General features: G+C 40.8%; 1 protein-coding gene across 10 annotated transcripts in view; it reads left to right on the top strand.

Annotated features, from left to right (window-relative positions):
* Positions 1-2192: 2192 nt before the first annotated feature.
* The window catches only part of PTPRM (protein tyrosine phosphatase receptor type M), a 502188-nt gene continuing 481212 nt past the window's right edge, over positions 2193-23168 (top strand). For all 10 annotated transcript variants that reach the window (XM_075023029.1, XM_075023027.1, XM_075023025.1 and 7 more), the window contains exon 1: positions 2193-2652. In XM_075023029.1, the coding sequence (XP_074879130.1) occupies positions 2580-2652 (73 nt within the window). In that variant the 5' untranslated portion in view covers positions 2193-2579. The remainder of the gene's footprint in view (positions 2653-23168) is intronic.

Genomic DNA, 23168 nt, shown 5'->3' with positions numbered 1-23168 from the left:
GTGTCTGGACATTATGAACCTAGAGGGAAGTTATCATTAGCATAAGCAATGCTGTAACTGTTCATTTCTGGATTTTTAGTGACAGATCTACTAGAAGATACATTTTAAAGTTAAAGTTACTCTAAGTTAAATTACTTATGAGACTTCTTGAGTTTTTTTAAACAGTTTTGTAGTTACAAAGGTAGCACTTTCAAGACTAGCTATAGTTTCTGATTTTTAGAAGCTGTAACAGCAGCTTTTAAAGAATGTAAAATTTGCATAAATTATGCAACTAGGAAAAAATTGTAAAATAAAAAAAATATAATTTTTATTGCAACATACCCCTAGGTTACCAAGGCTTTGGGGAATTAAGGTAATTTTTTTCGGGGAGAAGACTGGGAACTTTCAGGAAAATAATAAACGAAGAGAATGCTCACAATGCAAAAAGTCTGACGTCAGGAAACACAACAATTAATGCTATTCTGCCCCCTTGCGTTAGCTTTTGAGGTAGCTGCCTTACCCCCACACATCTAGAAGCTCATGTCCGTCCCTTCGTGAAGATTGCATCACATAACAAATGCAGTAGCAAAACCGTAGCAGAGCAGTGTCCTGACAATAGCATGGTTGGGCAATCACTGGAAATGATACAGCTGTGTGCCTAAGTTTGAAGATGATGTACCATATGTAAAAATAATACAAAATATGCACAAATCATTACTATGTTGTAACTTGCACTACCCTGTGGGGGATGGGTAGAGTTAAGACTTCAATTGAAACGAGAGTGAAGCTGGCTAACTACAATGAGTAGCATAGAAAACAGAGGACCTGTGCTGGAGAAAAAATGAGAACCTAGAACCTGAGCTCTTATATTTGTGTTTGCCCTTAATTGCAGCATTATCTAGATTCTTGTTTTTACCATTTTATTTGTAACCACAAGGAATAAATCGGCACACTTGCACTTGAAATAAAAAGAAAGCTTTCATTGAAAGTGACAGCCAACAAAAATATTTCCACCTCTGGAAGTCCAATTTAGAAAGAACTGGTTTAAAACCAACAAACACATCCTTGCGGTGTCTTGGACACCAGGAGCCAAAGCCCCAAAGCAAAAAAGATTGTCAAGCAGCTGTATTTCATATGTGACGTAGAAATAAATGCCAGAAGTTGCAGACTGCAAATAATGATAGGTAACTGCCATTTTAGTGTGATTTTACTTCCATCATTCACTACCTAACCCTGCCAATTCACGACGTCATTCTTCACTCACAGGAGTAAAAGCGGCGACCCTGCTTTAAGCCTGGGGGGCGGACCGAGCGATCTCCAGAGGTCCTTTCCCACCTCCCGCCCTTTCCAGCGGCCCCGATACGGTCCGGAGGGGCGAAGGGTGGGCAAGGCGCTTAAGTTTTATTAGCGGCACACGAATGAGAAGCAATCTGTTTACAACACGGTGCCGCTCGTCGCCTGCCCGGAGAAGTCCATTTACATCTTAATTTCCTTTTAGTCTCAGCCTTTCCCTGTTAGGGCTGGGCTCTTACGCTTGCGGTTTTCGCGGAAGACGGAGTAGTGGCCTCGAACTAGTTCTTCCGACAGACCCCAGACTGCCTGTAAAAGCAAAACAAAACGATTATGAAGAGCCAGCGCTTTCCCCCTCTCTTACGTTTATCTTTCCCTGTCCCGGGAAGCAGGAGCAGCGCCAGAGCGGTGGGGCGGGGGCGCGGGAAGAGCCAGGGCGCTGCCCCGGGGCCGGGCCGCTCGGGGCGGCGGCAGCCCTTCCCTCAGGGCCCCATCCTGGCCGGACAGGTAGCCACGGCGGCCCCAACTTCAGCGCCTGCGGCTCCCGCCGGGGCCGACCCGCGGCAAAGTTACCGAGACGCTTGGTTGAGATTTTTCTTAATTTTTTTTTTTTTTTCCCGGTTCCTACTTCTTTCCCCCGCTGCCCGGGAACTTTCGACATCGTCCTACCAGGCACGGAGCCACCTCCTCTGCAACCAAAGCCACCACTCGCGGGGCAGCGAGGGGGGAGGCGGCGGGAAGGAGACTCGAGCGCTTCGCCTCCGTAGGCGACGGCCGTAACCGAAATCCTGTCAGCAGCGCCCCGCCGCTGCCAGCCCGCGCCGCCTCGCCCTCTAGCGGGGGAGAGCGGCGGCGCCGGCGGCTGGGCGTGACTTTCCGCCGTCCCTTTAGCCTGCCTGCCTGCCGGGGGGGACCGCGAGTCAGTCAGGGAGCCGAGCTAAACCGGGACTAACGGCGGCGCCGGGCGAGGAGACTCCGGGATTAAGGGTGCCCCCCCCGGGCACCGGGGGAGGCGAGCGGCGCGGAAGGCGTGGGGCGTCCGCGCGGCCCCTGGGGCGAGGGCAGCGGCGCGGCCGGAGGAAGGCAGGCAGGCAGGCAGGCGGGCGGGCAGCCCCGGCCACTTCGCACCCCTCTTTCCCTGCCCTTTAAAGCGAAGAGAGAGCGAGGAGAGGAAGACAGCCCGCGGGGCGCCGAGTAGGGGAGTCCAGCTCCCCCCTTCCCCACTGACTGGAGGGGAGCGAGAGGGGCGCCTCCTACTTTGGCAAACACTTTGGCACTTTGCTGGATCCGGAGCAGGAAGGGCTGGAAATATGGGGAAAGTTGGAACTTGCCTGGTTACTTTGGCCGGACTTCTGCTGGCGGCGGGAGCGCAGACGTTCACAGGTAAGGAGCCGCCTCGCCTGCCCCGGGGCTGGGCAGCCCTCCCGCGGACGGGGGCGGCGGAGGGGCAGGGGGGAAAGCGCTGCGGTTTCCGAGTCGGTTGGGTTTTGGTGTGCAGTTTTGGGATTTTTTGGGTGTGTTTTTTTTTTTTTCTTCCTCCCCGTCCCCCTGGCGGGGCTGACACTTCGGAGCCGCTGCGTACATGGCGGGGGGCGGAGGGGGGTGAAAGTGTCCGAAGCAGGCGGAGAGGGAGGCGCCGAGATGCCGTTAGGTTTGGGTCCCCGTGCCCTGCCGGTAAGGGCGCTGAGGGGAAGGGCGAGAGGCTGGCGGGGCTCGGGCAACCCGAGGGCAGGGCTGGCGGGACGGGCGGGACTCGGGCTCGCTCCGGCTTTGCTCGGCCGCCGACTTCCCGAAAGTTTCCCGCTGCCCCGGCGCGGGAGGCGGAGGGGTGAGGTGAGCCGCCGCCGGGCCTCCGCCGCTCCGCCCGGCGACGGAGCTGGTGACGGGGGAAGGAAAACTTGCGGTGTTCCGCGAAGCGGCCGGCGGGTGCCCCGCGGCCCTGCCTGCCTGCTCCGCCCCGCCGGTTTCTCCTCGGTCGCCCCCGGAGTTCCCCGCCATTCGCGCTGCCCGTAGGTACGGCTGTGAAACGCCGGTAGAGCCGGCGGTAGAGCCCCGGTCCCTGGTTTTCTGCAGCCCCACGAATCGTCACCTCGGAGGGCAGCGTAGAGGCTGCTTGGGTCTGCGGGGTGTCAGGATTCACATCCAGCGAAGAGCCTGGCAAAGTGCTCCATCAACGGCGTTTTTCTGTTGCCTGAAGTCCTAGACCTGCAGATGGTTATCATGGTCTCGAGTCCTCTGCCTGCACCCCTGTCCTATTTATATGTTGAAGAAACCCTCAATTTTAGACAGAAATTTGGATGTGAAATAGTTCTGTGTGCTTCACTGCAAAGAGTAACTTCAGATATTTTTGTTTGGTTTGTTCCTAACATGATGTTAGTGTAACTGGAAAGCACGTTAAATTGAAGACATCTGGTCTTCAGTTCATGCAAAGTGTGCTTTGATCTGGTGGGAAGCAATACTATTGACTTTCCTTGTCGCTGAGGCTGCAGGATAGTTTATATTTTGTGTATTACATGTTGCTCCTGTGCAGCACTGTAGCTAAACCAAGTTTTGCAGCTAGGAATTGGTGGTCTTTTTGTAAACTTCTTTAAAAATTAAAAAATTGTTTGTTTATGTTAGATTCGAGGGACCTTTCATATATGCAGCTGCATTTCCCCTAATTTCTCTCCAGCATTTTTACTGCAGATGGGACAGAAGATGCATGAGCAGAAAAACGTTTTGTACCGAGGTGATCTATAACAATGATGAAATCTTTTCCAAACACTCATGTTAGGAGGAAGCTATGCTCTGTAGTGAATTATGAAACTGAACTCATGTATGTTAGCCCTATAACTCATTAGTAGTGGAAGTCTAGTGACCACACTAAAGTGAGAGCTCTTGCTCTATTAAGATAAATCCATAACTCATTGCTGACCTGCGTGAACTGTCTTGCTTATTGTTTAAAGTTAAACTGGGGCAACTCTTCTTCTCCTGGATATTTAAATGACTCGTGTGTGCAATATGCTGATACTATATTAGGGTCAGCATTTAAGTGCCGTTCATCTTGCTGAAGAACAATCCCACGCTGGTGTTAGATTTGTATCTGTTGTATTCATTTCCATCGCCGCACACTGTGGAAGGAACTGTGATATAAAACACAAACAATTCAGAGATGCCCTGTGCGTACTGTTATTGAAAAGGTGTGATTCCAACCCTTCCCAAATACAGAATAATAGAGGCTGCAATTTACACACTCCAGTGACATTGCAAAGGATGTCACGGGATGCAGAATCTGGCCTGTTCTCTCCCTGCATGTGCATATGTACTTGTATGTTAAATATTGAATGTAAAGTTTATTGGTGAAGATGCACATAGAGATTTTTTAAAAAATATTGATTCTTGGCACTCAGAACAGAATTGATGAAATTTCCATTTTTGTACCTTACCATTTGAAGTGCATGCCTGGGAGTCGTTTTTGCTTGGGGGGGAAAAAATTGCTGTTGCTTCTGTTAAAAGCTTGATGCATCAGTGTCACAGAAATTAAATTACAGAAAAATCTGTCCTTGAGTTGGGTAGTTATCTTTTGTAATAGCTGTCTCTTGTTGCAGACAGGAGTTATATGACTAACCTATAAAAAGTTTAAAAACAAACAAAGAAAAAAGAAACAAAATCAACTCCATACATGTTCTAAGCAAAGAATAGCAGTGGGTGAGTTAAGTAATCTTTGACATTTATAATTCCATTTTTATTTTTACCCTTTTCTAAAATGATTTGTTTTACAGAGATTGGATCTAACGTTACCGTCAGCTATTATTTTATTTGAGTTTCCTCTTTAGAAAATAATCTTACTGAAAGATCAGATCTTGGCTTTTTAAGGCCTGGAAGCTTTCAAGTAATCTTTTGAAAGCAGCTTAACAGTTAATAACAATGAGATTTTTCTTAACTAAAGAATTTAAAATTCTGGATTCATTAGTTCAAGAAGCACATGGTTTCAAGAATTTGAATTTAAGAGATGTTACTAAAAACATTGTCTTAAATAGACAACGCTGCTGATGTTTTTTTTGAAGTAGCTGGGATCTTTCTGCAAGAGTAGTTTTTGGTTTAGGTTTGGGTTTGTGTTTTTTTTTTTTTTTTTTTTTAATTTCTTTCTGAGAAACTGTAGCACACCTAATTTAGCATGTTTTTGTTTATAATTTTAACATAAATGTTATTAAGTGGGTGCATGCGAACACTGAATGCTAACATTACAGAAGTTCCTGAAATGAGGTGTTCCTGTCCTATGAAATGCCACATGACTCCACCGTGTTCCTTCTTCCATCTCCTTGGTAGATTATTCAGGCTAGGGAAAGCAGTCCACTCCTGTAAGGGGTTTAGGTCAAACATAGAGTTGTGGAAAGTTAGAAGGGACATTGTAAGCCTAAATAATAGGTCTTATATAAAATGAAGGGTCTGGATGAGATGAGTTCTGTCAAATACCAAAATAGGGAACTGAAACTGAAGGCAAGGAGATGTGTAATAGAACTCAGAAATTGTGTTTTTGTGAAGGCATCACGTTCAGATAGATGTTAATTTGAATACAGCCTGAATTCTGAAATTGATGCTTCTTGCTTATGGCCTGATTCTGACCAAGGGAGGGCTGTTATTAGGCTGTTATATTCTGTTTTGCTATGGAAAGTGACAAGGTTGTATATTAATACACTCTTTTTATGGTACTGGTTCTAAAAGTTTTAGTTTTTCCCTGAGAAGGCACAAGTCCTATTGCAGTGAGAGAGAGATATGGGTGGACTGACTAAAAGTGCTTGTAGGAGGCCATTCATAATGATCTTTGCTCCAGGACTAGTGATAATTATGAGGAGAAGAATAGGAGGAAAAGTGCTGTACAAAAATGGAAAATTACTTTTCCTAGTGACTAGTAAAGGTTTTACATAGAGAAGAGTAGTCCTCAAGCTATTTCATGGATTAAAAATGCAAAAACTTGCATTCTTAATGGATGTTGTGCCTTATATTAATCTATTTCATTTTTGGGTATAGGTATTCTGAAAACAAGAATCACATTTTCCAAAAACAGATGTAAGGAAGAAGTTTGACATGCTGAAGTTGAAACATACTGTGATGATGTTGATGTTTGGTCACTGCAGAGAGGGAAGATGAAAAGAAAGAATATAGGTTAAGTCTTCATAGGTCCTATCCCAGCTGAAATGAAGTTCCTGGCAGTCAGAGCAATGTATAGAAAATAAAAAGTTTCTGGTATAATTAACTGTGTTTGAAGAGATTTCTCAGAGTATTCAGGATCTCTGTCTGGAAGCCCTTAATAGCTATTCTGATCCCTTTGCCAGCAAAGAGCTCCAAGTGTGCTTGTATCTCATTTTAACAAATTCTGCTTTTGCTTGCATTGCTTATTCTACCTGCTTTTGTTCCTCTCCAACCATCCATCAAGTCCATATTCCTGCACTTCCTAAGGGAAGTAACATATGATAGTGAAAATGCAGCTTTGTTAGTGGTTGACACAGTTGTCAGCTCATCAACAAAACTATTCCAGTTAAAGTTCATAGCATGGACTTGACCTCACTAAACAGTGAGAGCTGTGGAGGAAGATTCTCAAACCAAAATTCCCAGTCAGAGATTTTTGCTGCTGCTATTACAGCTGTTAGCTGAATAGGTGAATGACTTGATTTGTGTTTTATACCTAAGAGTATTCATATTTAAAATAGTTCAGCAAATTAATGGAAGCATGTTGAAGAATCAGTGTCTTTTTTTTTTTTTTTTTTTGTAACTTGTGACAGTTAGAAACCGATGAAATAAAGTTTGTGTCCCCTGTAAACTGGGATGTACTTTAGAATGCTTCAGGTAAAAATGAGTGTCTGGGCTTTGGAAGTGGCACAGTTTGTCAAAAAAGAAACTGTGTGGTGGGTATGTGTGTTGCTTTTCAATTTATTTTATTTAGCTATTCTGGTCTTGTTCTGGTGTCAAAAGTTAGTAATGCAACCTCATCAGAAATTAAAAATAAATCCTACAAAATATTATAAGGCTGTAATAACACTGGGGGGAAAAATCCTGTGATGTTTATTTGGTCTTACGATTTAGCAGTTGTCAGAATCCATGAGCAAAACAAATCACAGTGTCCTGAAACAATATAGCAGCATATAATTTATGAGAAAATAACATATTTAGTGCTCACAGAAGTTGCTAGATTGACAGCTAGAGACACCAAATCCTCAGGCAGATCACAAAACACGTTAGGATAGAGAAAGTAAGCTTCTGAACTCCATCTCACTAATGTAATTTGAGTCTGACCTGAAGAAATGTGGAGATCGTTTATTTTTCATGTGTGCTCACTCATACACTGAGATGGTCAGCAAATGTGTCAGACAGTCTAGTTGCCAGTGGCCAGGTCAGTTTTATACCTTACTATTGAGACGATCAGTTCAGTTCACATCGTTAGATTCAGCTAGGGGAAGATAATAGGTGTAGACTTGATAGAACAATGTCCAGTGATGTTGTGGGGTCAGGATCTGTAAACTGATCCTGCATTTCATGTTGCAACTTTATGCTAAAGGAAATGCCATTTGAGAGGGAGATCTCTTGTGTTTAAAGCTCGTTAGTATCACTGTCAAACACTTATTTGAGGTAGCTACATCACTAAGTTTTAAAGATGTTTCCCCAGAAAATGACATGCATTTATGAACCTTTCAGCTCACATTTATGACTCTTGTGTAAAGAAGTAGTTCTGAAAATTTTCCCAGGAATAAACTGTTGATGTGTGAATGCAGCTGAATTATCTGCTCAATTTCTCTAGGAAAAATTGAGAGAGTCCTTTTTATTTCATTTCATTTTGCTGATAACTTACAGATCTGTATTTCTGATTTAAGTGTAATGTTATTTCAAAAAAGATTTCAGGAAACAAAAACCGGTTTGGAGCATATGGTCATACATCTAGGGAACCAAAAAAAAAAAAAAAAAAGCCTAGCAATAAATTGTACTGTGTCACTTTATTCACCCCACTATGTTCACATACTACTTTCTTATTTTTGTAGTGTCTTCATGAGTTTTGCCTGCTGTGATCTGCTGCTGATCACTAGGTGTAGCTGCATCTCTAAATCCACTTTTCTAAGCATAGGAAGAGGAAAGGCTGTAAACTGGGCTTTCTGAGAATGTGGGTGTCTTTGGAGCTGGGGAGATGTGAAAATATACAGTGGATTTTTGTGACCTAGAGAATTTTAATCCATTGGTGGCTTGTTTGCACCAGTTTGCTTATAATACAAATGAACTTCTGATTAATTGTAAAAAGGCTGGCTGATCAGTGTTAATATTCAACAGAAGGATGAATGAATGCACTAATGTAATAAAAATACATAATAAAATGCATGAAAATATACTTTAAACCCTGGTTTAAATGCAAGGGTTATTGCTATAGAGATCTGATAAGGTTAGATCTTAACAGTTGTGATTGATCCTTGTCTTAAAAGCTTAAGTGTTGTGTGAGTATATGTCTTTTGACAACCTAATAAGAAGCTTCCTGTTACATTTAAAATAATTATTTTCAGAAATTACATTTAAAATAATTATTTTCAGAAATTATGTTGCTGTCAGTGGAATTCTGTACTGATTTTGGAATAATATGTTGTGTTGGTTTTTAAGCCATGTGACTTCTGTTAATGTTACGAGGAGGTACAGAGGGTAAGTCCCAAAATATGCTTTAAAAATGAAGGAAAGATATTTTTATGCCCAGATTTCTGAGAGTAATAACAGTAAAAATAAAGGTGTGTTTATGCCTCTACCACGTACTCATGCTCAATAGCTGCAGGGAATAGGAAAGAAGTGTCTCAGCCAGAAGTGTCTGACTCCACAGTGACGCTGCCTCATAAGGAGCAATGGTAGGAAACAAAGTAATGATCACATTTGTTCAGACAAAACCATGGCAGTATTAGCAGGAAGGAGTTCTGAAAACAAGTTAGAATTAGGGTGGTTGGGGGAAAGGTGGGAAGGAAGGCATAACACTTTCTGGAAGTATAAAAGATGAACCTTACTGGAAGAGAAGATGTTCTAGGAAAAAAGGTGAAGTCCTAAAGGCAGCTAAATTACATCAGAAAACATAAATGGATTTATAGTTATTAATATTTTCTTATTTTTGTCATCTTAGTTTTGAACATTTTTGTCTTTAATAATATATTCAAGGCTTGAATATGTTTTCTGACAGCTTTACGTAGCAGTAGTTTATTATCTTTACACATATGACTAAGTGTAATGATGTTAATGAATCTTTAATTTTTTTCTGTGGAACTGTGTAAAACAACATTTTGCTTATGAGGGTGTTTGTTTCCCCCCCTGCCCATGCCATGTGTAATCTGCCCTGATTTAGAGAGCAGTAAGTTTTGGTTACAGTAGGGTTTTTTGAGGGGTGGATTGGCTTCCCCCCACTTTTCTTTTCTTCCTTTTTTTTTTCTTCTTTAAATCTTCTCCAATATTAAGCTATTATAAATATATTTTACAGCACTGTTTTGTTAATCACAAGATACGTGGTTTTGCTCTGGAATAACTAACAGCTAATTACCTCTTTCATCAGTTCAGCTCTTCATCATCTAGGAGAATGAAATAGAGCATTACATGCCTGTATTAGAGCAGGGTTTTTTTGTTTGGGTTTTTTTGGGGAGTGGTGGTGGTGGTGTTTTGTTTGTGTGGTTTTTGTTCGTTTGTTTTTTGGTAGGTTTATGGCACAGGTACTTTGGGGCAGTTTTCAGAAAGATTGTGCTTTATTACCTTGAATCCTATCGCCTCTTTTATCCTTAACTCTAAATTCAAATATTGTTTACACTCTTTATTTTTCAAAGTAATATACTGGATAGAATGTTTTTGTCTGCAGTCCTTTGTTTTAATTCTGTAGTGCATAAAGGTAGGCTGATTAGATGAAAGAACTGTTTAGTTGTGCTGATGAGATTCTAACATAAGATTGAGGAGGATATTACAGGAGTTCCTCTGCACTTTCAGGTAGATGGATAGTGGACCAGTAATGTCTTGAGGTTTTCATAATGGAGTTGTTCTTATAGGTAAATGAACAGAGAGGCTTTTCACATTTCTTTTTTCTGTGAATATAGACTAGACTAAATAATTTCCATACATGACATGAACTTCTATACTTGTGTATTGTATATGCTTGTATATGCACTAGTTTTTACATCTGTGTCCTAAAATGTTGATGAATTATTACCCTTTAGCAAACTCGTGCATTTTTCATGGTGTACTCACAGCAGAGGTGGTTGCAGGTTTGGTTTTTTTTTTCCTTCTCCTTTTTCTTCTCCCTCTAAGGTCAAACAATTCCTTATTTTGGGAGCTGATGCTTAGTAATTCTACTATCGCTGATACAGTAATTTATGACCAAAAAACGGTCATCTACATGCACATCTTAAAGTTTTGGTTACCAAGTCTACATAGTTTCTGAGGATATGTAGAGAAAACAGATCTCCAGTTTTGAAAAAAGAATAGTACCAGGTTATATCTCAAGCAGAGCCTGAGATTTCCTGAAGGGATTCACGTTGTCCTCTACCTGCATAGAAACTCCTCTCACTTCTGCTATTTTCATGTTCATGGCTTTTTCCTGTTTTAACAAACAGTTCACCTAACAGTTGAAAACAAACATGTAAGTCAATTGCCATCTCATTGAACTGTGTTAGGCCCCAGATCAGACATAACAGTTCTCTCTGTAGTTGTTTGGTATAGTTGCTGTCTCTTCTTATGTGATTTGTATATTTGTTTCATTTGAAAAAAAAATAATTCATTATTACCTATTCCCTCTTCCATCCTTCTGGTAAATAAAATCACTGCAAGAAGTCCAATATTCCTAACAACTCTACAGTCTGCTCAGAGTGTGCTCACAGGCTTGGTAGAAATTTGGTAGGAAATGTATTTGCTTCAAGGTTTGACACTATGTATCTGTATAGGACTATATATAATCTATTGTAATTACTGTGATGTTTCTATGAACCAGTATAATTCAGGATCAACAGTGTTCTGATGATTACAATTCCAAAGGAATGATTACTTCCAAAGGAAGTTATTACTATTTTGATAGTATAAGATCTCTTTTACTTAACTGTTCTAATGTGTCATATAGTCTTAACCAGGAAATTATTTTCTCTCAGTGGAACTTTCTGAGCCTGGAGATTTTTCTGGTTCCATGTTGGGATGATATAGCGTAACATGAATCATACCGCTGGACCACAGCATAAAAGAGATGTATATTTTAACTCTTGTCGTAGTAGTCAGTTTGCTTAGTGATCAGAACTCCTACATAAGTGTGGGAACCCGGATTTAAATCTGTGCTCTGGCATTTGACTGTGACATGGATGAAGATCTTCATAGCGAGGCTTTCCTGTTCTTTTTGTGGGTTTTTGTTTAGTTTTGACCAGTAGGTTGTGTTTTTTTGTTTTTTGGCTTTTTTTTCCATGGTTGAGAAAACTGCTAAATTTCCATTAAAAAAAAAAAAAGGGGAAAAAAAGGAAAAAAAAAGTGACACTTCAGAACCCCCCACTGTATTTAGACAAAATCTACAGCAGTCACTTGTCACCACCTGTAATTTCAGTTTTCCCTAGAAACTCAACAATGTGCTTAAATACTGTCGATGTTTAGGAGATAGACAATTGTGGATATTTCCAGGAACCATAGTACTTGGTGGGGTTGTTCTTATGTTAATGACTGAGAATTGCTATAGGCTTTTTTCCTTTAATCTTAGCCTTTTCTGAATTCTGCAGAGTAGATGAAGGTTATTTTACAAAGCACTGCATTCAATACTTTAATATAAGCACTTGATGTAACACATCACTTAAGCTGTTTTTCTTTTTAACTTCTGCAGAGACAGCTACTACGGAAGTAATTTCTCAGTTATGTAAGATAAATTGTTGTCCCGGTAATAATTTTAAGGCACTCTGCAGTTGATGCCCTCTTTACTGTGTCTGAGAGATGTCATCTTGATTCAGTCCTAGCTCAAGGAGAAAACCTTTGCAAGCAACTTTTTAAATGTAAAAGCAACCTTTTGGGGTTAGGTCTGTGAGTGTCATGGGAAACCGGCAAAACCAAAACACAATTAAAGTTAATACTTATTTAAAACCTTAGAGGCTGAAAATGTGCAATGGAAGCCTGTATATTGCCCAACATCACTACCTTCTGATCGTGGCGACAGCAAAGCACATGGATTGAAGACCACATATAAAGTTGATGGGGTGTGTTGTATTTATTTTTACTTTAAGAATTGCCTACATAAATGTAGGCTAGTAAGGGATTTATGTGAATTAGCCTAGCATTTTCATTTTGGGATTTGGAAAACACTGGTGTTTGACTGTTTCATTTATTTAAGAGTGTTTGAGACAAGCACACGCCCTTTAGAGCAAATATACATTGAAATTTCAGAGGGCCCAGGAGCCCAAGACAGGTTAAGTACACTCTTGACAAATAAAAACTGGCTTCTGCAGCAGCCATGCAGCAACAGCAGACATGGAGTGGGGTTTTTAAATGAGTCTTGCAGAAGCTTCAGAACTGGATCTTTACTTGTACAATTGCTTAACAGATAGGCAGTTTGTCCACTAGAATCTGTTACTTCTCTTTGCATCCTGAATATTGAGGAGTTAAATGTTAACCACATTAAGAACTTTACATGACCACAAAAAGGTGTGAACATAAATGGCCTTAAAATGTTGTTCATGTTGTAGCCCAGTATCTAGCATAAGATTATCCATGCAGGGAAATGACATGGAAATAACCCCTTAAGAATAATATTCCTTAGCTACTTCTGTTGTATTTTCAACCATAGACAAGCATACTGCTGTGCTTCTGGGTTGATTCACTGGCAGATCCATTGCTGAGTGTGCACTTCAGCCTTACTCACCTGTACCTTCCTTTGTCATATAGTGGACTTGGAGTCTTGAAGTGCAGATAGTAATTTTGAGTTGGGAGTAGGGGTGAAGCCTGATGTATTGCGTATATTCAGATAAAAACTGTCTGGGCTTGGTCCCGCTGTATTGCCAAGGTTGCTTCAAGGGGAATTAGGGAACATAAATTGTGCATGCATTGTCTGCTGCTTTTTTTAAATCCTTTGATTTCTACAGAGAAACGGATACAGTCTTTGGAAGTCTAAATTCTTATTTTGGAAGATACCTGTTATGACTGTGTGATGAATGGAAATAGAAAGCAGCTGTGAACTCACTCTGGCATCAGTCAGGAACTACTTTGTTGATTATGGTTACCTGTGATGGGTTGCAGTTTAGGCTGCAACATGGAAGCTTGTATTTTGAAAGTTATTGCTTGCCTGTCAGTTCTGTTGCATTGATGGTAAAAATGGAGTCAGTTTCTGATGTGTAGCCCAAACTCAAAGACTTTGTTATGAAAACTGTCTGTATTTTTGAAGATCTCAATTTCAAAATGAATATAAACTCATGGCTTCCTGAACTGGTCCACAATAAATCTGCCTTGGTGAAGTAGTATCTGACAGGCTTGTTTGCTTCAAATCAATGCTCGTAGCGGGTGGATCACAGGAGTTTTGCAAGCCACAGTTTGGGAACCACTCACTCGCTGTGAGTGAGAAATCACACTCTGCCAGAACTTGCTCTGTTAAAGTCTTCACAAACTGCAGAGTGCTGTGTTAGATTTGCAGCAGTGAAAAATTAATTCTGGCTTGTATGCTAGAATTAGATGTGTATTTCTGGACAGTTGGGAGCAGAACTGCAAAAAAAATCAGATCTGTATGTTTGAAACTGGCATTTGAGCAAATACATGATGTTCACCAGCAGCCCCGTTCACATGATTTCAGTGCTTTGACTCTACACAGTGGTCTAGCAATAAAAGAAAGAGTTGGCCAACTATAGTAATCTGCCAGAGCTGTGTACTCTGGAATTTTGTGCAGAGGAAGAGGTACGGTTCTTGCCAGCTCTCAGTTCTGTCTAAAATTGCACTTTAGTACCATCTATTCCACAGCAAACAACATACGTATTTAACAAAGCTGTTAAATACCAGGCCACCTTTAAGAACATATTGCTTACCTGCTACCTCCTGTGCTCTTTCCATCTCATTTTCTCTGTTCATGTCTGATCCTCATCCCCACATTCCAAAAATCACAAATCATTTGTGCCTTCCTCTGCCACCTCCATCCTTTGGGCAGCTGTGACTGAGCTGAGAACAGAGCTGAGACTGGAGGATGGTAGCTCTGATTAGGATATCCTCTGATGCCACAGGCCACTCTGCTGCCCTTACAGTTTGGAGATCTATGTGCACATTTTGAGAAAGTCCCAGAGCCTCTTGGGGGCCTATGACAGAAGCTTGGGGATACAATTCCTGACTGGCCGAGTATTATTTATAACAAGTTAGGTTTTTTGCCTTTTTTTTTAAATTGAGACAAATAAGATCAAAATGGTCCCATGCATGTGCTAACACATATGCCAGCAAAGCATGTGCTTATGAGTATGTACTGTAAGTGAGCGAAGTTTAAGTCTTAATTCGCACTGAGCGCAGTCACACTAACACTTGATAGCAACAGCAGGCAGTGCTAGTGGGGAATGAGATAGTGTGGCCAGATCTAGGTTTCAGACCAGATGGATGTTATTCATAATATTATTTGGGTGTGAATGGTTTTTACTAGAGTGTGAAGTAAACTGATGAAGATTATTTGTTTGTTTTTCAAGCTAAAAAGAATTAGGAATACTGGCACCATTTCTACAAACACAAGCTCAAAAACTAAAGATGAATACAGTCAGTTTTGGGCATACGGTACAAGTAATTACAAAAAGCTCCTGTTGACACAATAATTGCAAGTAAATCAGGTATTAATACAAGTCAGCATGAACACACCAATATCAGCATTTTGTAGAAATGTAGGTACACTTATAGATTTCTGGAAATCGGAACAACACTTTTCAGATACAGCAATTGAAATTTTAGTTCCTTGGTAATAAGTAGAGTGTTTTTTGCCTACTCAGCCTGCCTTTGAAAATTCCTCTGGAATATTTTCCAGGTATTTGTCCATGTGTGGACAAAGTGCCATTAAGTAGTATGCTAGAGGTATTGGCTCTTTTCTAAATCTTTTGAGCACTGTTTATGGGGAGTAGATGATGCAGAACCTTGCATTACATACATCTGCTTCCTTTCTTAACAGATGTAGAATAAAGGTATGCAAAGATTTAGGAAATGGTTCCTTCTTTATTCAAATCCTGCAGTTAAATGTTGTATGATATCCATACCTTGGGTTAACCTGTGTTTTGTTCATGGTGACATTAATTTTGGCCCTTGTTCTTATGTGCACCTCTAATGCATATAAATACACATGCAGGGTATTCTGTGCTATCAGTACATATTTTTACCATTTAAAATTGTGCTTTACGATGAGCTTGAAAGTTCCCACTCTGTATTTACTGTGCAAATCATTAATGTGGTTCCTATTGATGAAAGTTCAATTTATGAGCAGGATGCTGGTCATGCTCACATCATTCTGTACAATGCAATATATGTTCTGTGCAGAAGCTGGTCTATTAAAGCATTCAAGTTCTCACTCCATATTGAGAGCAGAAGATTCGTCTTAATCCTCATATGGCTGATGTCTCTGCTGGAGTGTTAATAGTCTAATTTGTGAGCTAAACTACTAATTGTATTATGAGTCTAAACCTTATTAAGCCTTTTGTGTAGAATTAGATCACAGAGCTTTGGGAAGCTGAATACTGGTTGGGTTCTGTCTCCTCTCTTTAATGACAGGAGCGAGCTTTACTTCTATCTTTTCTTCAGAGCTGCATAGCCCTGAGACTGCAACTGACTCCTGCCTTCTACAGTATCGACAGAATCTTAAGTTTGAAAATCAGGGTGACTTTGGGAGTAGTTGAAGATTTCCAAGCAGGGTCTTAGTTATTTGAAAGCAGTAAGATTCTGTGTTCAGCTGAGGTGAGGCCATGATTGGGTATATAAAAGGTTTCCTCTGATCTTGTGTACAGACACTGTGCAGAGGTTCAGCTGTGTGAATTGTTGAAATCATGTGAAAGCTTTAAAATGGCTGCAGTTATATAACAGGTGTCATGGTTTAAACACAGCTGGTAACAAAGCACCACGAAGCCACTTGCTCACTTCTTCCCCCCCACCCCCCTCCGCCACAGTGGGATGAGGAGGAGAAAATATAAGGAAACACTTGTGGCTTGAGACAAGGACAGAGAGGAATCACTCACCAGTTATGGTCACGGGCAAAAACCAGACTCAACTTGGAGGAAAAAACTCAAATCAATTTAATTTACTACCAATCAAATCAAAACAAGGATGATGAGAAGTAAAACCGAATCTTAAAACACCTTCCTCCCACCCCTCCCTCCTTCCTGGGCACAACTTCACTCCCAATTGGGGTCAGCTCGCCACACCTGGTCTCTGCTGCTCCTTCCTCCTCAGGGGGAGGAGGACTCTGCACTCATCCCCTGCTCCAGCGTGGGGTCCCTCCCATGGGAGGCAGTCCTCCGTGAACTTCTTCAGCGTGAGTCTTTCCCACAGGCTGCAGTTTCTCACAAACTTCCCTGCAGGTCGATCTTAAGTCACAGGCTGCTCCAGCGCGGGCTTTCCCATGGAGTCACGGCCATCTTGGGGGGCATCCCCCTGCTCCGGTGTGGGGTCCTCCACGGGCTGCAGGGGCATCAACCTCCTCCGGCACACCTCCTCCCTCTCCTTCCTCACTGACCTCGGTGTCTGCAGGGGGGTTTCTCTCACATTCCAATCTCCTCCCCCGCTGTAGGTTCCCCTTCTTAAATCTGTTCTCCCAGAGCCACTACCACCGTCACTGATGGGCTCAGCCTTGGCCAGAGTCGGGTCCAACTTGGAGCCGGGGAAGCTTCCAGCAGCTTCTCACAGGAGCCACTGCTGCGGCCCCTCCCCCGCTACCAAAACCGCACCACACAAACCCAAAACACAGATAATGAATTTGGTAGAGGTGTATTCCTGTAAGAGTTCAGGTAGATGAACTTTTTACATCAACAAATCACTTGAGTTAGTTTTTTATTTCCAAAGATGTTCACTACCCACCTAGAGATGGAGGATACTTCTTTATCACTCAGCTGTGCTGCTAGATTTCATGAGCAGTTCTTATCCATTTCTGTGCAAATCTAGCTGGGTCAGCTGAGACTATTTTCAGAGGTGGTTCGTGCTCCCCACTCTGACTTTGCAGTGGAGTTAGCCTGCTAATGAGGCCCGGTTGGAGATGGAGCTGATTGCCTCCATCGGTGGATCAGTAATAAACAAACAAAGTGGGACTTAATGGATTTTGACATTACTTGCAATAAATTTTTATGTTGATGTGGAAGATGGCTGTGCACTATTGCACCTTTGATACAGGAATATTGCACCCATGGTAATTCATTTTCTTTAAGAGATAATATTCACAGCTACTCCATATATTTTCCTGTGTATACATGCGATAGAATTGCAATAGTATTGAGTTTTACCCTGTGCACAACAGCACTCTAAGCTGTTGTGAGAAACTATTCTTATTTTACACCTGAAGCTATCAGGGCCCTGTATGTACTTAATGGCTTTGCTTTTTGCTGTTGTAAATTAATGCTATTTGAAATGCATGGCCAATAAATGAAAATAATAGGATATATATAGGTTGTGTCACATCATCTTATATTTTTAAAGAGCTTTTTCTATTTCTGCATCACATTTAGTAATATACTTTGTAGAGCATATTAATAAAGAATTTGTTGTCTGTCCTGAGAGAAAATTCAGAGGCTTCTGCATTGTTCTCTTCCACATGCATTGGTTCTCTCAGCCTACACACTGTGTATTTATTATGTTACTGCAAGTAGAGCAGCCAAAAGTCATTGCCAAGAGCTAATTGTCTTCAGATGCGTCTGCAGAAGCCTGTATTTGTTAGGGGTTTCTGTGTAGCTCCCAAATTGATTATCATGCTTATTAAAGTATTTTGGTAGGTGAATAGGTTTTGAGAGAATTTTTATACATTTAAAAAAAAATAAAATCTAGCATTTATTTATTCAAATGCAGTATATCTTGAGACCAAAGATTAAGAGCACTACATTCTAAATTTCTGCTGAAGGGGGGCAATCATGCTGAAACTCACAATTTACCTTATCTACCTTTTGGTAACTAATGCAACTTGTACTGGCTTAGATTTGCAGATGGAATGATTTTGGGATCTGGGAATGACAGAACTTAAGAGCTTTTCGCATACTTTGTCAGAGGCGTGGCTAGGAATGTAATGATTGTACAAAATCAGGCTGCTACTTCTGTAGAAGAGAATGATGCAGGTCATTGAGGCACATACTTTGTTAGAAAGGCTGAACTAATGTCATAAACTTTACAGGCCTAACCTGATGTCCTGGGAGGGACTGAAGCAATATGCTGTGTATGTATTCAAAAAGGCAAATGAATTACTGTGTGCCCATCCTGAGAGCTGTAGTGCCTTGTAAGAAAGGATTTCACATGCACACAGCCCCTCACACCCCCAGCCTTGCTTTCTGGTAGGTAAAGCACTGGTGGATGTTATCCAGGAAACTGGTTATCTTGCTGTTCCCTTGTGTTGACACTGGTTTGTAGGTTGACCAGCCAGATGCTGTTTCTGATTGACTTAGGTGCATATTAGCAGGAAGGGACAGAGTAGGCTGCCACGACCCAATATATCCACATCCCTGCCCACCTGCTGTCTTTTCCTCTATCTCCAGACTCTGTGCTTAAAAGTGCTTTATGAAGTATGTCTACTCTGATTTTTCTTAAATAGTCTTGGTAATTTTCTTGGTCTGGCCTTGATTGGTTTTATTTATTTGTGGGGTTTGCTTGGTTTTGTTTTCTCCCTTAGGATGAGAAGTGGTAACTGAACATCAGTAGCATTCCTATGGTTGTTTTCGTTGTGTACTTTTTGTACAAGAGGCCAGGTTCCCATAGAAAATGGGAAGAGCAAATTAGAAGGGTCAGCATTATTTCACATCACTATTAAGTACAAGTGTCTTTTACTAGAGGTAGTACAATAGAAAATAGAGCATTGAGTCATGTTTTGTATCTTTCGGGGGTGGTAGCACTGTGTATAACAGCTTCCTTTTCAACTGCAACTACTGATTTAAACAAATAATTAAGTGACCTGTTAGTTGATTTTGGAGGACTTGCATGTGTTGTTACACTATTCCTGGATATGGAGAGTGGAATATGGATCTTGTGTCTTTGAATGATAGTGTTTTGAATTTTTATATTCTCTTTGGTGCTCTTCAAAGTATTTCAGACATGGTGCCTGAACTGATATTAATCTGATAACTAGGTGTGAAAAACTACCTCCACTGAAGTTTTTGCTGCTGTTTTTCAACTTCTTGAGGCTGGGAGGGAAGTCAGTTCCGGTAAACAGCAGGGGGCCACGAGAGCTACAGATATGGAGTAGCTGGGGAGTTTGGTGGTCATGAGGGTCTCTGTGTATTTCTACATTTGTGCTCCATGTGATGACTTTATCTACTTAATGAACTGGGGTAGAAATAAAATTTCAGGATATGAGTTTTAGTAAATATGCCCATTGAATCCTCAACACAAGCGGTTGATGATGTTGGGAGAGTACATGAGAGGTGGGGCACTTCCATAACAAGGAGTCACAGTTTTAATAAAATTTGTCGTGAACTCAGTAACTATGTGCCCATCTGGATTACACCCTAGTCTACAACTGGTCCATGTCATTAATCTTCATCAGGATGGTCCCACCTTTGTACTGTGGAGCCTGGACTTAAGTTTTGAGATCTTTTTTGGGCAAAAGTTGCTTCATCCACAACCTATTCCGTATTTTTACAGAGCATCTACTCCAGCAAAGCTTACTCCTTCCTACTACTGCTCTATAGCAAGAGTTTACTTTATGTTCCTTCCTTCTCTCTTTTGATACCTGCCTTATTTCTACATCTGTTCTTTCTAGTGGTGGGAGCAGCACAGTTGTCTGGTTTGGATTATAGGTATCTGGGAAGAGGGAGACTTAGGGGTGCTTACAGAGCAAATTATCTGTCTCCCTGTTAGGTTGTGCCCATCAAGTGGGCAATGGCATACCAGTGATTCAAGCCAGGAATGAATAGTTAGGGCTTTGAATAAGTTGTGTGGGGTTGGTTTTTTCTTTCTTTTCTTTTTTTTTTTTTTTCTGTAAATAAAGTTTTGTGATTACGAGGGAGGGGATAGGAGGACAGTTGTGAGATAACTACCTGCTTTACAGTGCTAATTATGGTATATATTACATATTAATAGGGAACTTTCTGTTGCCACAGGCAGAATCTCCCAGTGGGAGGTACAGGAGAAGCCTGTTTCAGAAGCAGAGAGTGATGGAGAAACCTGGCTCTGCTCTTGCGTGTGGCAGCATGGGAGTTGGTATTGTTGTTGAAGCTGGGAGGGCTGCTCTGAAAAACCTTGAAGCATTGCATCTTTGCCATAGAAGAAGCTAGTGCTGTACTGGCTTGGAGAGAACTGAGCTTTGAGCTAGGGAATTTGTTCTAGAAGTTTTCCAGGGATTACTACCACTGTCACTGCGTGAAATGTAGGGACAGTTTGTGCATGGACATGAAGCTTTATAAAAGCATTGCAAACTAAGAGCTTTTCAAGGTACATTTAGTTGCAGTGCTTTTCTGCTTAGACTTGCTTATGGTCTCCTATATTGCATTTATGCTGTGGGAGTTTGAGAGCTGTGGCCTTGGTGTTTATTCCTAAAGGAGGGAACACTTGTATACTTAAAAAAAAGGGGGGGGGGGGGAGAAAAAAGCATAACTGTGTGGTTGTTATGTTAAATGAATTTTAAAGCTGGTGAGAAGAGGCATTCAGAGATGAGAATGCTTGGGGGGAGATATGAAAGCACATTGAAGCTGTTTCCCCTTGAGGGCTTTAGGCAGGATTGAGAAGAAGTGGTGCATACCGAAGCCTTGTTTATAGTCTTTCACTTACTGTTAATAAAACAGGGATGTTCTAAAAGGTTTCCATAATTAAAATGCAGTCCTTGAGTATAGTGCATTTTCAGAGTGCTCTAAAGCCCTGCTGCCTCTCAGACTGCTTAAATAATTATTTATAAAAAATGCTGCAGTGGACTTAGTGTTTTGAGGTTGTTTTCAATCAGAATGATTTTAGATATGTTGGGTATTGAATAAATGAAAATAGAACTTATGGGGAAGCTGATAAGTGTACAAATTGACTGGTTAGTAACTAATTACCAGTACAGAGATTGTTTTTGCCTTCTCTTTTTTTTTCTTAATTGGCTGAATATTAATAAATCTGGTTTATTTCTGGAAAACAGCAAGTTTTAATGGTCTGGCAGAAATTCATAATAAAAAAGCTAAAGAATTAGCATAATAAATAATTATTGCTTCCAGGGTTTTTTATTGTTAAGATAATAAAATGTTAAAAAGCAAACCACTTGAGTAGAAAGTAATTGTACTGACAAGCACCACACAGCTAGCATTCACAATAAAGTAAACCTTCGCTCAATGTCAACCTGATTTGCTATCCACATAAATGCTTCCTCACATTATGGAAATGTGCTTTTTCTATCAACAGAAAAGAATAAAACTCTAGGCATCTAATTAATCTTGTCTGACATTTGATTTCATACTCGGGTTAAAACAAGAGGCAGGTGGGTCTATTCCCCCCCACCCCCTGCATGTGCATGACCACAGGCAAATCTCTCCATTAATGTCAAGCTGCATCTGTGTGTCTGTGTCTGCCACATGTCAGTCATTAATACGTTAGTGTTGCTTGTATGTGATTCATATGCACCAGTTTTCTTGACTGGAGGGCTTGGTAAATGGGGAACCACAAGGCTTCAGCTCTACATCACAAGCATTTCACCTTGACCCTCCCTGTAAAGGAAGAGGGACTCACTCTACTGTATAGGAGGAGGATTAGAAGTGGTAATTTATAGCATAGGGAATTTCCAAGTTGGTATGATCAAGTAGAAGACAGAAGTAAAACTGATTTAGGTTTGACATTTTTATTGATTAAGAGTGCTCTTGTTAAAGACTAGGAACTTTTAATAATGCCGAACTGTAATACCTGCAGTAGTTTTGTCTTGTTGATGGCAGGATTGTTTTTCTAAAGTGCCCAGAAAAACTCTACAAAAGTAGTTCGGTGCATTATGGGTATTTTATTTTCTGAAATACTAGTTAATGGTTTCTGCCAGAGGCAGCATGCAGAACTCGAAAATGTGGTGGTTTGACCTTGTATGCTAAAACCTATGTAACTCTATTGTATTTTTACGTATGTGGGTAGTACAGGCATTTAAAAGGACACAGTTAAGAACTTGGGTCTAAGTAGTAAACTCTGCTTGTTCTTAAACAGTGATAACCTTAAGCGGTTTCATAATTAAAAGAAAGTTAGCAAACTGAAAAATATCTTCATGAACATAGTTTATGTATTAAAATATTTTCCTGTAGTGTTTGCATACAAAATCCCATGGCATTGGGAAATAAATATTTACTTATGAAGTAAAAAAGTATAGCAGGAATTGGTTTTGTTTTGCTGACTAAATGCAAAAAGTAAAATTATCACTGGTGAAGAACATCTGATTTTATTTTTTTTATTTGTATTTTTTAAAAGTTAAGTTCTAAACTTAAACTTTTGTTTCTAGTGTCAGTCTACTACATAGAAAGTGTGAGTGAAATTGTTTTTCTCTGAATTGTGCATAAAGGGCTGGATGCTGTTTGGAAGACGTGGTGTGTAGCATCTCCTACCCATAGCTGTATAGCAGCCCATTCTATAAACCACTCATTAAAAGTGGTGAAGAATCCTTAAAAAAAAATAGTGTACTAGATGAAACAAAAATGTATACATACACAACTTTGATGTTTATGCCAAATTGGTTGTAGATGAAGAGAATGTTACCAGAAGTTAATAGGCAAAAACTGTAAATGAGCAATGTTCTCATGATGACCACTGCATTGAGTAGATGGCTATTTCACACATCA

The sequence above is a fragment of the Buteo buteo genome, chromosome 3 (genome assembly GCF_964188355.1).
Source record: "Buteo buteo chromosome 3, bButBut1.hap1.1, whole genome shotgun sequence".
In the NCBI taxonomy this organism is placed as follows: Eukaryota; Metazoa; Chordata; class Aves; order Accipitriformes; family Accipitridae; genus Buteo; species Buteo buteo.
The sequence above is the reverse complement of the archived record's forward strand: the minus strand, read 5'-3'. Positions and strand labels throughout refer to the sequence as shown.